The sequence below is a fragment of the Lepisma saccharinum genome, chromosome 13 (assembly GCF_977018435.1).
Source record: "Lepisma saccharinum chromosome 13, izLepSacc3.1, whole genome shotgun sequence".
Lineage (NCBI taxonomy): Eukaryota > Metazoa > Arthropoda > Insecta > Zygentoma > Lepismatidae > Lepisma > Lepisma saccharinum.
The window spans coordinates 8,063,182-8,079,388 of NC_139241.1; the positions used below are offsets into that span (position 1 = coordinate 8,063,182).

The following is a 16,207-nucleotide window of genomic DNA, read 5'->3' on the forward strand; positions in this document are numbered from 1 at the left end:
GTATAAAACACCAGAGTTAAAAACATTTGTGGCATAGTGAGGCATCTAATTGTCTAGCTAAAACATGCATGGATGATGTTTTATTGAAAACCCAGCTGACTTCAGGCAAATAAACAATACCTGTGGCGACTAATACCATAAGTAAGTTATTAAGCAAGAAAGGGCCGACCCTTCCTTCGGACTTGGCGTTCCCACCCGAAATGTCCATGCTACGCCACTGGTCCTTACATACAATATTATACATAGACAGTTCCATTGGGATGTCTTCCTGATATTTGACATTACTGCTGCTTACTAGGTGTGAAAACTGTATCAGCTCATTCTCTAGCGGGGGTTCCAGATCCTCCTCGTAGACGCTCACAAGCTCGCAAGCTGCAAATATAATTTGTTGCCACTGCAGGTTCATTTAGAATACTGAACCTCTTTGCGAAAGTTTCATAAGGAAAAATCCTGTCTGCGAGTGATGAAATGACTTGATCAATCACTGGTAGAAAACTTTCTACTCTGAAATGTTCACTAGGTGAGAGGTGGATTTGAGGTTGAGAATTGATTGTTTGAATAAGTGTGCATTTTTCCCACACCACAGAGAAATCAATGCATGGGATTAAGTATACAGAGCTTCAAATATCTACAAACAGATCGACTGAGAGCTGTGCTACAATTGGATCTAGAAGAGTGTAGACATACGACAATATTTAAGTTTTTTTCTTATTTTTAAATACAACTTGTTATGTAATTTTTCACAAGCATAGACAGCTGGTTAAAAGATTTTTTGGTGGAGGTCCTTAACAGCTTCCTTTTGGTGGGGGCCCTGGGGCAATTGCCCTGGTTGCCCATAGGTTAATCTGGCCCTGATTGTAACTGTAAGTAGCTACTTTTAAAAGTAAGTAGCTAGCTGTAACTGCAACAGAGTTACTATTTTTAAATAGAAGTAATCAGCACAATAGTATATTTAGTGCACTTGAATACATAAGTTGCAAACTTGTAGTAGGGGAAGAGCTAAATTTCACAAGTCTTGTTTTCAAATATGTTTTCTCAGGATGCTAAGGTTGCTAGTCTCTGTCGTATGCTAAATTTGAACAGTCACGTTCTATTGCAATTTGGCATCTCCCGAATTTGATCTTTACTGGCCCGATAATACCATATCGTATCATAGTGCTGATTACGAAATGGATGTGCTTTTTTTACCTTCATACTCTTATGTTTGGGTGCAAACTCTGACACAGGTCTGGAGCAAGCCTGGAAAATTCACGTTGATGACCTCCCCCCCTCTCCGCAACATATCCATGCCACATTTCCGAACAGTTACACATTTTGGCTCATTGTTCAACACCCAGGAGCATGAAACATGTTTCATTCTATTTGGAAACGTCCATTCTTTGAAAAGAATACTAAGGTTTGCGCCTTCTCTCCAAAATATCGGGGGAAGAGGGGCCCAACTCCAGATTTTTTCCTCGGGCTGGCGTTCTGAATTGTACAGGCATAGCTATGGTACAGGGTTGCATGCTCTGATGTTTAGCTGAAAAACAAGACTTATCCGAAGTAGATTGCTCCCATAGTGCCCGAGTTATAACAATTTTCTGAGTAAATATGCAAATTACCTATTTATCGTTAAAACAGAGTTTCACATTTTGGCTAATTATTCAACTTGTATGGCACCCAGGTACACATGAAACATGTTTCATTCTCTTTGGAAACGTCCATCCTTTGAAAGGAATACTAAAGTTCGCACTACTTTTCTCTCCCCAAAATAGCGGGAGAAGAGGGGACAAACTCAAGATTTTTTTTTCATTGAAATTCGGGGGTTGCGCCCCCCTTCCTCGGTCTGGCTTTCTGAATTGTACACGCTTGCATGCGCTGATGTTTTAGCTGCAAAACAAAAGTTATCCGCAGTAGATTGCTCTCATAGTGCCCGAGGTATAACAATTTTCCTCCAGAGAGTGTTCGAATTTAAAATTCCCGCCGAGAAGCCTGGAACGGGGGGGGGGGGGTAATTTCGTAAACCTGCTCGGCCGTCTAAAGGGAAAATCTTGATCAAGGAAGAATTGAACTGTCACCACATAAGGGTCACTTACCAAATGACAATTTTCAAATTAAGTTGCTTTAAAAACTTAACAGCAACTTCATGTGTGAAAAAAAGAACGGTAAAATTTTCGTATCCCCAAAACTTATTTCTTCAATTTTACAGGAGAAAGTACTTACCGAAATGGGTTTATTTATACTTTAGGAAGGTCTTGGAAGTTTGTTTTCACCTCGTTGAAATTTTTTTTGCCGGTAAATCATGTAATTTTCGACATTAATGTCACTCCAATGCACGAAAGCTGTTCCCTTGATGTCCGTCTACTACGTGAACCAAATATTTGCGAGCGTTTCATGACGTAACAACCGGTCAGTGTTTCCAAATACGCGGTTTTGTAACTGTGTAACAGTTCTAGAACGTAAATAAACGTGAGTTACTGTTCATCATTTCTGATTACGAACTTGCGACAACATGACGTGCACAGGATCAGTGGCGTGCTCAATGTAAGGTTCATGGGGGCTATAACCCCCCCTTTCGCCCAGTATCTCTAAGGCTATTTATGAATGGTTCGTGGGCTATTTATGTATGGTTCGTGGGGCTATCCGTGAATGGTTCGTGGGGCTATCTGTGAATGGTTCATGGGGCTATCCGTGAATGGTTCGTGGGGCTATCCATGAATGGTTCGTGGGGCTATCCGTGAATGGTTTGTGGGGCTATTTATGAATGGTTCGTGGGGCTATCCGTGAATCGTTCGTGGGGCTAGCGCCAATGGTTCGTGGGGCTATCCGAGAATGGTGTGTGGGGCTACGAATATTTTTTTCGAAACCAATTTTTAACTATTGAAACCTTTGCGTGGCCCTACTAACCTATCCACGCGCCAATGGTTCGTGGGGCTATCTTTTTCACTATTGAAACCTTTGCGTGGCCCTACTAACCTATCCACGCGCCAATGGTTCGTGGGGCTATCTTTTTCACTATTGAAACCTTTGCGTGGCCCTACTAACCTATCCACGCGCCAATGGTTCGTGGGGCTAGCGCCAATGGTTTGTGGGGCTAGCGCCAATGATTCGCAATTATTTCCAATTTCACACTTTTCACATTCCTTTCCTTTCTTCACCACCCCGTGTGCAACCAAAAACTCCACCGGATCCTCAACACCCGGCACCAATTTCACAACACACCCACCACACGACACCTATAACTTCCGAGTTTCGTCAATTTTTGACATTCGTACTTACGTATTCTCCATACTAGTACCTAGATATTTTGCTATGAAGAAGGTCGCAACACTGCATAACCACTGATCATGGACTACGCTAGTCAAGATTTCTCCGCCATATCGCGTGTAACGCAAGCAAAAGCGAAGAAAATAAAAATACTCCATATTTCGAAAATTGAGATTATTTGCCTGCAAAAAACGAAACGCGAAATAGAAGAATCCTTACGAATGCAGAATATGTAAGTATCAATGTGAAAAATACGAAAATAAGGGAATTAGAGACGTTTGGTGGTTACCGAAATTTTAATAAAAGAACTTTAGTGTAAGCTGATAGCTGTGCTGACAGTTTCTTACGAAATGTGTTTATGATTATCTAGACTACTTATAAAAAATGTAAATACGTAACATATTTTGCCCCTCGTAAAGGGAAATTGTGGTATCACTATAGGTGGCAACACTAGGAACGAAACGAAGGAGGAAAATATTTGTGTACAGACACAGCCGAAAGGCTGTGACGTAACAGCAGAAAGGAAAATTTCCTCATTTATCAGGTATCAATTATTATCGTTCTTAAATGTTAATTAGCATTTAAAGATTATAACATTATAATTAAATATGTGTTTTAACCAGTGTAATTATATATTTAATAATAAGTGCTAGTTCAAGCATAAAATTACGATACTAAAACTACCCTATTCTAAAGAAAACATTGAAGAAAATTGAAGGACAAATGTGACACAACGACGTAACTATTTACTGAAAACATTGCACAACGGTGTTAAATATGATTTTTGTTTCATCCCTCTTCCTCTTTGCTTCTATGTGCATCATTTGTGAAAAAGGTGGAGAGGAACTGATGTAAGTAAATTCGCCTCCTGCTAATGTATACGTGTTTCAACAGATGACATAGAGTAAATATTGTCGAATTGTGATATTTCTGCAATGAATTTATTCATTTTTTATATTCAGAATTGTAGATGCCCTTATGGATATTTTAGATAACGATATTAGTTTAAAAAGTAAATTGACAGAAAAGTGTTGGTTTGAACAAAAGTTACATTTTGATATTCGCACTTGAGCTAAATGACGAGAGACAGGACAATTAATTTTTATGTTTACTTGCATATTTGATTGCTAATCAAAGGTAGCGTCAAATGCAGCACCTTGAAATGAAGTAAAATAAAGGCCCAAGTTCTAATTGTTTAATTGCGAACTAAACTCTGTAAACGCATTTTTACATGGTTCGATTTCTATTCATGTCTGTTAACACAATTCATCGTCTCAGTGATTGCTTTCTGCGTGTTTTCTAAACAATGATTTTCGCTGTCATGTACTCAGATGTGCGTATTTGTTTGCTGGCTGCTATTAGCTTACTGTTATCGTGATATTCAGACTGCTGCTACATCATGTGTCATGACGTGAAATGCAAAAGAGTATTACATCCCTAAATGCTTCGTTGTTAGGTTAGGCAGTCCAGGATTAGCGTTCTTAATTATAATAAATAAAATGTTCCTACATCCTTGCAACACCTGATCACAAAACTATCTTCAAGGCTTGTATGAAAATATGTCTGTGGAAAAACCATAATCCAAGAACCGCTGCTCGCTTAGAAGTGAGGATGTTCACTTAACCTTTTGGGTCCCAAGCATCTCGATCGAGATACCCAAATGTAACCCTTGCGGTGCCAAGCATCTCGATCGAGACGCTGTGTCAAGGTTGTAGTTTTTATGTTATAACTTTTCTATTTTTGGCTAGAATTTCGATTTTTTTGTGTATATATATATTGTTCCTAACACATGTATTTAACAGAAATGTTTCTTGCACTTTTTTTTTCTTCATGAAAATGTAGGGGGAAAGGCAGGAAAAGGGACTTCTCTTTTGCATCTCTTTTCAAGGGAAAATTTTCCCCTTTCCCCCTCCATATATACGCCGAATGTGCAAAAATTATATATCGTTTGAGTCTGTGATTCATTCTGCGTACAACGGTATATCGTTCATATCTCCAGGGCAAATAGTCTCTGAGCTAAAGTCATTTCAAGGTACCGCTGCATTTTGAAGCTTGAATCTGTGGCTAGCCGACTATTCCTTTTGGGGGTACAACTCAAGTTACATTGGTCATATGATAATAATGCAAATATTTTTGTGTTCCTTACATGTCAGCGATCATTTCCATGTGCATGTCGACACTGTCATGTACTTTTTTCTTGGGGGAGGGTGCGGGGACCCCATTTTTTTCCGAAATTTTGGAATTTTGAGAGTTAGCCCCTCCCCCCTGCCACATATATGCCGAATTTACATAAATTTCATATAGTCTGAATCTCTGGTTCATTCCGCGTACAACGGTATATCACTCATCTCTCTAGGGCAATTAGTCTCCGATCTACACTCATTTAATTGAAACTCTGCATTTTGCTCAAAATCGGCTCAGGACCAAGGGGGTTACATGTGAAAATGGCCTTGGGACTAAAAAGGTTAAACTATTTTTCAATTAACTTAGGTGAATAATATTTGATGAAGCTTTTAACTATGCTAATTATATACGAGGGCAATTCGGAAAAAAAACCTCCGTTTGGTTATCAATGACATACATTCGTAGATACAGAACTTGTATTATATACATTTGAAACTTAGAACATGACATTACTTTTCAACATAATCACCATTCAAATTGAGGCACTTGTCATAACGTTTTACAAGGTTTGAAATTCCTTCTGCAAAAAAATCTGCCGCCTGGGAATGAAGCCACCTGCTAACAGCATCGTGAAGCACATTGTCATTGTCAAAGCGGTGCGATGCAAGCCACTGTTTCATGTGCCTGAAGAGGTGGTAGTCGCTCGTTGCCAAATCTGGGCTATAGGGAGGATGACCAAAAACATCCCAGTGGAACTGCTCCAAAAGTTCTTGAGTACGTCCAGCAGTGTGCGGGCGAGCGTTATCGTGAACCAACACCACACCGGAAGTCAGCACGCCCCGACGCTTGTTCTGGATGGCTCGTCTGAGTTGTCGTAATGTTTCACAGTAGACTTCTGAAGTGATGGTCTATCCACGCTCCATGAACTTCACTAACAGTACACCTTTCACATCCCAGAAGACTGTTGCCATAACCTTTCTAGCAGACAATGTTCGCCGAGCCTTTTTGGGTTTCTTTGGTGAGTGCGTATGTCCCCACTCCATTGATTGCTGTTTGGTTTCAGAGTTCACGTACGACACCCAGGTCTCATCGCCAGACACAATTCTGTTAAGGAATTGTTCTCCTTCTTCGGCATAACGCGACAGAAAGTCCAAAGCAGAGCCAATTCTGTTTTTTTTGTGCTCCTCCGAAAGGAGTTTTGGAACCCAACGAGCACAGAACTTGTAGCACCCCAACTTTTCTGTCACCACCTCGTACAAAACAGTCCGAGAAAGTTGGGGAAAGCACAGAGAAAGTTCCGATATCGTGAACCGACGGGTTTCACGGACAGTTTTGTCAATTTCCTCCATGAGTTCGTTGCTGACTACAAATGGGCACCCACTTCTTGCCGCATCGTGCACGTCGGTTCGTCCATCTTTAAACATGCGACACCATTCACGTACGACACTGTCACTCATCACGTTTGGTCCGTAAACATCACACAGTTCGCGATGATTCGCAGCCGCCGAAAGATTTTTCGCACACAGAAATCGAATTACGGCACGCACTTCACATTTGGCGGGCTTTGCTATTGGAACGTTCATTTTCAATTGTTGTAACGGACGAGTGAACTGCAACACAACCTTCTCCTTCCACTGCTCACTGTCTACTGGACTACTGCACATACTGCCACAGGACTGACGTCGCTCTTCCCGGACATTTCTTGCGCATGCGCAAACGGAGGTTTTTTTCCGAATTGCCCTCATATTTTGTGCATGAATGTAGCAAACTTGATATTTTTGAGATCATGCTTCTTTTGTTGGTTATCATCTTTTACATAAACCTATTGTATGTAAGCTCACGAAAGATTTGGTAAATTTCTCGAATCGGACAAACTGTTGAAATTTGCTAGTTCATTTAATTTGAATATTCGTACTTAAGTATTCTGCATTGAGAAACATTGCTGAAGGTGGCATTTCGCTTATTTCACGGAAATAAGCTCTATTTGCGACATATCGAGTAAGTTTTCTTCTTTTTGCCTTCGGTAACATGCAAAATGGCGGTCACAGTTTCACTACCGTACTCAGCATGCAGTGTTTCCACCCCACTGCACCCAAAATTACCTACGTAGCCCCACGAATCATTTCCAGTAAGGTTATGTTAGGTAGGGTCACTTATAGGTTACAATAGTTAAAAATTGGTTTCGAAAAAAAATTATGCATAGCCCCACACACCATTCTTCATAGCCCCACGAACCATTCTTCATAGCCCCACGAACCATTGACACATAGCCCCACAAACCATTTGCGGAAACGTACGTTCTTCAGTTACAAAAACACGTGTTTTGAAACACTGACTGGGATTACATCATCACACACAGGCTACATCCCCCTGGAAGTAAATGGATGCAAGAGCTTTCGTGCATCTGTTACACATTTATATCAAAAAATAGATGATTTACCGGCAAAATTCAATGAACGATGCGAGAAAACACTTCTCCGAACTTCCACAAGTATAAAGAAACTGCATTCGGAAAGTAATTTCTCCTGTAAATTTGAAGAAATCTGTTTGTCCGATATGAGAAATTTACCAAAGATTTTCTTCTTCTCCAGTAGAACTTGTAAAAATCATACTACCGACCCAGAACCACCATGCAGCTTCTGGTGGCACACTTCTTTCTTGATCTCAGACAGGTTTTAAAATATCCATGGAAGAGACTGAAAAGAGCCAAAAAGTGGTTTCATGAAAAGTTAATTTACTTGTCCAAAAAAGAGAAGAAAAAACTACTGTTGTATTCCAATGGAGAAAACTAGAGAAACTACATATCCTACTGGCAAAGAGGCAGCCTGGCCAGCAGAGTGGTTAGCATTGTACACTATGAAGCCAGTGGCCATTGATAAGGCAAGAACATTTCATGTCAGGGTTGCAAACTATCATTAAAAATTGCTAAAATTGAGCTATGTAAAGACTATAATAATATTTTGGCGCGAATGTAGAATATAGAGAATGTCTCTAATTCCATTAATATTTGGTATACTAACTAAATTTGGCCTTCTAATCACGAATCTGTTGTTACAATGCAGCGGAGACATCTGGAAATCGTGAAAAAAGCTGATGTAAGTTGATTATTTTTTTAAAAAAACAACCTTTTTCGGATTGTTTTACGAACAAAATTTTAACTATGCTTGCCTAACCTAACCTTGCCGGAAATTGATCGTGGGGCTACCCGTGCATAGTTTGTGGAGCTACTTTTGAATTTAGTTAGTATACCAAATATTAACGTAATTAGAGGCATTCTCTATATTCTTCATTCATACCAATATTTTAACTTACAATTATCCATAATGTTTTATTTTCACTGGCAGAGAAGTTACTGAAATTATTTTAGTTTCATTAACACACTCAAGAAACATTTCCATACTAGGTTCATATATACAGTATCAAAAACAGAAAAATGTGTATTTACATATATTTTTTATTTACTTTATCGAATCATTCAAATATTTTACAGGGTCATTTACCATAAAAAGCCTTTCTACAAATAGTGTGAAATGTTTGGTGCCAAATACATTACAAGCTGTTTTGAGTGTGTTTTTTAAAATAATAAAAAAAACTCATCAAAAATGCTCTTTTTAAAAAAAATATCCACCCTGGTTTACAGTCTGGAAAAGTCCGGGGATTTTTTTTAAAAAGAAATCGTAGACACCTGTACACACAGTAGAAAAATTACTCCCTGCAGGAGATACACATGCTGGCCCCCGTGGCAGAGTGGTTAGCACATCACGCTACGATGCTAGGGGTCCTGGGTTCGAGTCCCAGTCTGGATGTTTGTAAGTGTCTAGCGGCATAATGTCTGTGGCTTCCTAAGAGAAAATTCACCGAAACTGAGTTCTGAACTTTGGGCTACCCTTTATGTCGTGTATAGTACATTTTGATTTCAGGTATAACAAGTTGTGTTTGAATAGCTATATATGTAATTTGTTTCAGATTGTAATATCACACCATAAAAATGGACGCCGGAGCTACTGAAGTTGTAAGCCCTGTGCCCCCAGTGTCACCATGGGGTCAGCTGAGGGTGCCAGTCGAACCTGTTTCATTGGCAGAAATTATGTCTGAAGAACTTGCTAAGGACCTGCAGCAGAGGTAAATTATAGATTAGCTTCTGTGTGTGTGTGCTTGTGCTTTTCCCGTTCATGCATCCACCTCACCTAATATGTAAAATGCATATAAAGGCCAAATCACATGCAGCTGAATTTCCTACTGGAATGCCCTAGTTGGTGCTGGACTGGGTACCAGGCTAGAAGTTATGACTGCCAGACTGGTTTTGGCAAATAGACGAGGTTTGGCCCGAGTGGGCCCAGCCCAGTTTTCCCCACATGGGTTTTTCAGAAAAACCCACTCAAAATGTGTGTTTTTTTTTTGTTTTTTTTTCAGAATATGTTGTAAATTATTGCTTTAGGGCAAATCCTGGTTACAGTTGTGACACAAAGTACACCTTCATGAGGTGGTTACAGCTATTTTGTCTTCTGAAAACATTACTATTTTTTTTCCCCGTGTTTGGCATTCACTTAAAGGTACAACATGGAACATTCATTTGTTCACATTTGATGTTGTACGTATTACAAAAAAATTAGTTTTTTTTGTTGTTACGGTTGTGACGCGATTGGTGACACATTTTTTTTCTCTTGATGATCACTTCACATTTTGTGCCCCTTAAAGAAAAATACCAAAATGAAAAAAATGTAAACTGTCACAACACATCTACAGTTAATATGTAGAGTTGAATTCATAAATTTTTCTCTGTAGGTCCCTTAGAAAAAAAAATATTATAAATTTGTTACTGTTGTGACAGGGTGTTACAGTTGTGACGTTGTACTGAAATAAATAAAAATTCAGCATTTATCCTACAGTTTATGTAAACCGCAAGTGAGACAGTGTTAAGCAAGAAAAAAAAACAATGAATTGGCATTATTTTAATTTTAATTATATCCAAAATTATATATAGCTAATTACAATACTGCTATGATTACAATGCTATGGAAGCACTAAATTTAAAAACTTATCATCTTTGAAATACAATTTCTCACGAACTTCTGTGGGGGTAGGCAAATAGTCTTAACGTCTTCACATTCAACTTTCTCTTGTTCGTCCTGTTCAAATTCCTTAATTGTAATCTCATTTTACTAAATACAGGGTGATTATAAAGTTTCGATCCATTCTGTGAAAAACTGATATTAGAATCAAACCAATAATGAGAATGGAAAACTTAACACTTAGTAATACATACTGTATTAAAACTTCTACAGATAATGTAAACCCAACCTCAGAGTAACACATAATCCATCACAGGTTGCACTTAGCCTTATTTCATATGACCACCCTACACGTCCACACAAACTCCCAGCGACGCACCGCTGCACGAAACACCTTTTCTACAATTGTAGAAGAATTATATTTAGTAAAAAGCTCTGTAACATAGTGTGTGGTTTAGTAAGGGTGGGGAAAAGTCACCAATTTTGAGACCACGATATCTGTAACAAATTCAGAGTTTATAAGCTGAAATTCATGTTGTAAATAGATACACCCAGGGAATGATTTTATTTTGCATTTGCATTTGCATTTGTTGAAAGCATTTCAAGATGGTCGATGAAAAATTGATTTTTCATATTTTGAGGTAGCTCCAAATTCTGATGCATTTCTTAAGCTATTGTGTGACAAATAATTTGGGGCCACTAATGTCTTGTCCATGGGAACTGTTAGTTTCATAGCAATCAGATATGGAGGATGGATATTGTATTCCATTTGGATGAAATCAGTCAAGACAAATATGTCAGCCTTATAATTTTGGCATGGTTAATGCACGGAGGAGATATTTAAATTTGAAACATCTACAGAAATAATGGGAAAACATAATTGTGAACAAATTGCATTGAAGCAGATTTAAAAGTGTGTGTGCAGCTACCGTGTGTTGTATAGTAGATAAAGGTAAAAGTTCCCCGTGCATATAGCACCATGCCATGAAGGCACATTCAGGGGATATGGGAGTAGGGCCTGACATATTCTTGATTTCGGCCATTTTGGAGATGATGTGATCACAACCAAACTCTCGCTGCCTTTACCCCCCAGGACACATTAATTTGAGGCTGGGTGAGTTCCAGAGCTGCTTTATGCAGGGACAAGACCTGAAAAATTCCAACCTTACATCACCCACCCCAAGATTCGAACCTGGGTCTTCTGCATGGCAGTCAGCCAGCCTGTCTACTTTTCTTTACATTTGTTATAAAAGTAATACCCGTAAGCAGTTGTATCCCCCTTTATCTCTCTATTTTCTCAATTTTCACACACATCAATTTTCTCTGTATTCTCATTGGGACAAACACAAACATCCACGTCCGAACCTGGGGTGCCTGGCATTGCAGCGTGCTGTTCTGACAACTGCGTCACGGAGGTCGACTAAACCACCACAGCTATCAAGTATTAGTAATTAGTATAGTATTGCAATGCACAACCCTGGGAACTGATCACAGATCTACTAACTGTTACGCCATCCAGGAAGAGTAGAATTAAACTTTTGGTCAAATATTTCAGAACGTTGTATTTTAGATAATTTAATCATTTGTCCCGCACTGTGGCTGTGATGTCATGCTTTGGGCTCTGGCTATGGGGCGTGTGCAGGTTTGAGTCTCCTGAGATTTCGGCCTGTGTATGAGACTGGTGAACACTCACCATCATGATTAAATTGGGGAGCTACGAATGAGTAGCATAACCTGGTTATGAAAACCTATGACAACAACTGGGGGTTCATCGTGCTGACCACACGTCACCCCATAAGAGTAGGATCAGGTTTGGGAGCGGCCGTCAGTCGGTAGGTAGGGCTGGGCCCTCAATGGTCTGCTGCGGCGCGAGTTATGTATGTTTTCAGTTTAATCATTTCAAGGTGTGAGACCTTCGTTGTCAATTCTTAACTATGTTAACAGAAAATATTAAATTGTTTTTGATTCAGTGAACTGAAACAATACAAATTGAATGTTCCAATATATTACTATCAGGGAAAAATGTATTTCATCTTTAAAATATACATATTTATAAACATAACCTGAAAAAACCCAATAAAGCCCAGTTTTGCCTGGGTTTTATCTAAAAAAAACCTGGGCAAAATGCCAACCCTGAAATAGACCACGTTGTAATTCAGAGTGGCTACTCACATGTGGGAATTATACATGAATTTTTCTCCCTAGACGTGAGAATGAGCAACTTTAATTAATGTAAACCTTATTGAATCCAGACGTATTTATAAGTGCCCTGTGGCATGTTTTTACAGTTCAGCTTTTATTTTTGTCAATGAATGAAAATAAAGCTGCAGTGAAAAACAAAACAGCAATATCTCGGTCCCTATACTTCATTAATGTTCTCTGCAGAATAATCTATCTGACAGACATAGCAAGTCATGGGAAGGCACCAAGTCTAAGCATGAGTTCCTTTATGACAGGAATTTTACTGCTTTAGTATCAGTTTGTTGTCTGTTGTTCACTCATCTGCATGTTCTTCCAGACAAAAGTGTTCTAATTTTCTTAACTATTGTTTTGTGTAATCATACTCATTCCCCTAACATGCTTTTGATTATACACCGTAATAAGTAAAGTTGAAATAGAAGAAACATTTGCCTGTAGCCTTGAAATTTTTTGAAAGTTCTCCTTGAAAACCGGAAATTTTTTCATGATCTGCGAGTGGCCACCCTGTAATTGCAGCTTGCTTCTCTGCTCCATGCTGTGGTAACAACCAATCAGAGAGAATGTGTTGTCACATGAAGACAATCTGGGGTGTAAGGGGTGACCGTCCACGTAGTACACCCAATTGTCAACCTCACTTCCACATAGTACACCCTGGACTGCAATTTACAGACGAACGAGGGAGGCTCTGGCGACTGGCACTATGGCCAGTATAATTCTGTGTGTTGTCCTGTTTTTTGTCCTTATGTGTGCGTAGTGCCCATTTACAGCCTCAGCTTTTAACGGAAGTCAGAATATTTTAAAGTTTTATTTATGCAACGTTAGAGTTGTTTTTTTTTTGTAACGATAAGGGGCTGGTCTCCGTACAATGTGACAGGTGCAAAATAGTATAAGTGCTGACACACCAAAAATTTTGAAATCAAATTTTAAAATAAATTAAGATAATCAGTGGGTTTGTGTATGTGGTTTTTGGAGTCTCATTGTGCAATTGGAGTGAATTTACGGTAACGGACCTCTCCCCGATTTTTGTAATATTTCGCATACTCACTAATTGAGGCCTCCTAATCACAAATTTGAAGTTAAAATTTGGGGGTCATGTGTAGAAATTGCAAAATAAGCAAAATTGAGTGGTCCACGATCGGAACAGAAACGCTGAATTTCTCCACGAAAACAATGGTTATTTCAATATTTTACATTTTTGAACAAAATTTTAACTATGTTTGCCTAACCTAACCTTACCGTGAATGGTTTTCGTAGCACTAATTTTAACTACACAGTCGTGATCAGGTGTCCTAAATTATTGACTATGCGAAATATGAACGAATGCCCTGTATTATTAATATGTACCCAACTAAAAGTTACTAAAAAAAACTTACGAAAGAAAGAACTTTATTTCCTCACACCACGCAGATTGCTGAACAAGTGAGAGCTCCGTTGAACAAACATGGTTTCCATGCTTGTATACGGAGAACGATCACGCACGGCAATTGAAAAGCTTATTTTACAACTTCTACACGTCAGTTAACAATTTCAACATGTTAACCTCAGATACTTCATCGGGACTATGTATTTCGTGAGTATAAGAACTAGGATAGAAATTACGGATGGGTCTGGTATCGTAAATTCTTACCGTGCAATTTTTGTTTGTCACTAGGTGAAGAAAAAAGCAGAAATGAAGTGCACATTCACTCATGTTTATTAATATTTAAGAATTTATCCATAATGACCCATGGCACAACACCATATGACAGCCAGTGCCTACCTACCAACATCACTCACACACGCTTCAGGAGAGGTGCGAGATCATGTAACCAGTTACAGGGTGATTTGTGGTCAGCACAGCAAACCCTCAGTCATTGTTGTAGGCTTACTGTGACCAGGTTACGCTACTCACTCGTAGCTCCCCAATTTCCTCATGATTGTGGGTGGCCACTGATCCCATACACAGACTGAAATCTCAGAAAAAGTTCGAGAGCTCTTAATCCCACTGTATCAGCTTGAGAAATATATTGATTTTGTTTTAATCAACAGACTTCGATGTTATACATAATATAAAATTTGTTCCTGTTGGTGGAAAATGCAAATAATGGAGATATTTAATCTGAAGTATGGCCCATGTAAGTAAAAACCTGCCATTTCGGAGTACTTTTGCAACTTTCGATTAGTAAATATCGGTTGTATGCACACTAAAATAGCAAAAGAATGTGTCAGAAAATGCTATCACTCCTATCCTATTAATGCAAAAGTATAGCTGCTGTTGTGGAATGTTGTATTGGTTGCCTATTCATATTTGCGAAGCCTTCAGGCTGTTCTGCTTCACGATAAGGTAACAGACATACTGTACTTGACAACTATACATCTCCACAAGCTAAAAGCAACTGAAAACATTCATAAGCAGCACATTCTTTGTAAATCATGCAAAATATTTCACTTTCTTGAGGGTACGACAGGGGGTCAAGGGTATCAAAGTTGTTACGCTTCACACAGGTGACTCGAACCGGCACGCATTCATAGCCTGAGCTCGTTAGACCTCACAGCCATGATGCAGACGCAAATTTAATGAAAATCTAAATGTTTGATATATTTAGTTGAAAAAAATCTTTCTTATCAATGAATCCTGCATATCTCATTTAGGAATAGGTTCAATACATACTTGAGTTCATTAAAAGCAACTTGATTTCCATATTTCTTTCGAGTCTGTTCTTTTCTTTTTCTTAAACCTTTGATTTTGGCAATTTTAAGGAAAATAGGAAAGTACCAGACAACTAGTTCAGGACCAAGCAGCAAACCTAGCAGGAAATCTAGCCTCGTGTGATTCAGCCTTAACATAGTTCAATGTACATGTTTCGGTGAATTAAAAATGAGGTAACAAATTTATACAGTAAAAGGGAACACTAACTTATTTACAAAACTTTTGTGTGTGCTATTAATTTCTGAGACCACTGCCACCATCATCTCAGGAACTTACTGTCCCATAGCTACTCGAGTTCTGTTGTCTTGTAGCTTTGTTGCATGCCATTAAATACACTGTTGTTGCTTGTCTCCGTTGTATGAGCAGGTGGAAGGAATGCACCTAGCTGCATATCACAAAGCTACGCACAGAAAATGCTCACCAAGCAGAAGGAGAATATGTTCCTGATAGAATGCTCGCACAATGAAAACAGTTTCATGGTGAAGTGATTTAATTAGGGTTGAGTCAATACTGATACCATTGTGTCTATATGTTCCAATAACAGTGGTATTTGGTAATGGATAGCGTCAGTTTGATTTTATTTATCGAGTGGTCCGCAAAAATACTATGTGATAGGGCCACCGTTAGGGAATGCAAGACCTTGTACGAACTATATCCACGAGACCCCTGTATTATGAAAAGTGAAAATATCTACATCATCAATTTTTTGTAAAATTCTATGTTAAAGCAAACACTGTTATTAGAATTTTGTAATTATTATCTATTGTTATACCCACACGTGTGTTCGTAGTGTCCCCTTTTACCACCAATGAAATCTAAGATTTGACCCCCTGTAGACGAAGACATCGAGGCAAACAACTTTTCTTAATGACTTTTGCTGATTTAGATCTTGTTTCTACACTATATGCCCTAGAAAAAATATCCTGTGTGTTTGCAG

The 16,207-nt window shown here is 38.8% G+C and overlaps 1 protein-coding gene across 2 annotated transcripts in view; it reads left to right on the forward strand.

Moving 5' to 3' along the window:
• The first annotated feature begins 3,718 nt into the window (after nucleotides 1–3,718).
• LOC145997161 (serine/threonine-protein kinase RIO3) overlaps nucleotides 3,719–16,207 on the forward strand; it is a 69,948-nt gene continuing 57,459 nt past the window's right edge. The window contains exons 1-2 of one of the 2 annotated variants that reach the window (XM_083133839.1): nucleotides 3,719–3,790; nucleotides 9,337–9,492. In XM_083133839.1, the coding sequence (XP_082989965.1) occupies nucleotides 9,359–9,492 (134 nt within the window). In that variant the 5' untranslated portion in view covers nucleotides 3,719–3,790; nucleotides 9,337–9,358. Of the gene's footprint in view, nucleotides 3,791–3,978; nucleotides 4,098–9,336; nucleotides 9,493–16,207 lie in introns of those variants that run through there. The other variant, XM_083133840.1, reaches the window with a different exon arrangement.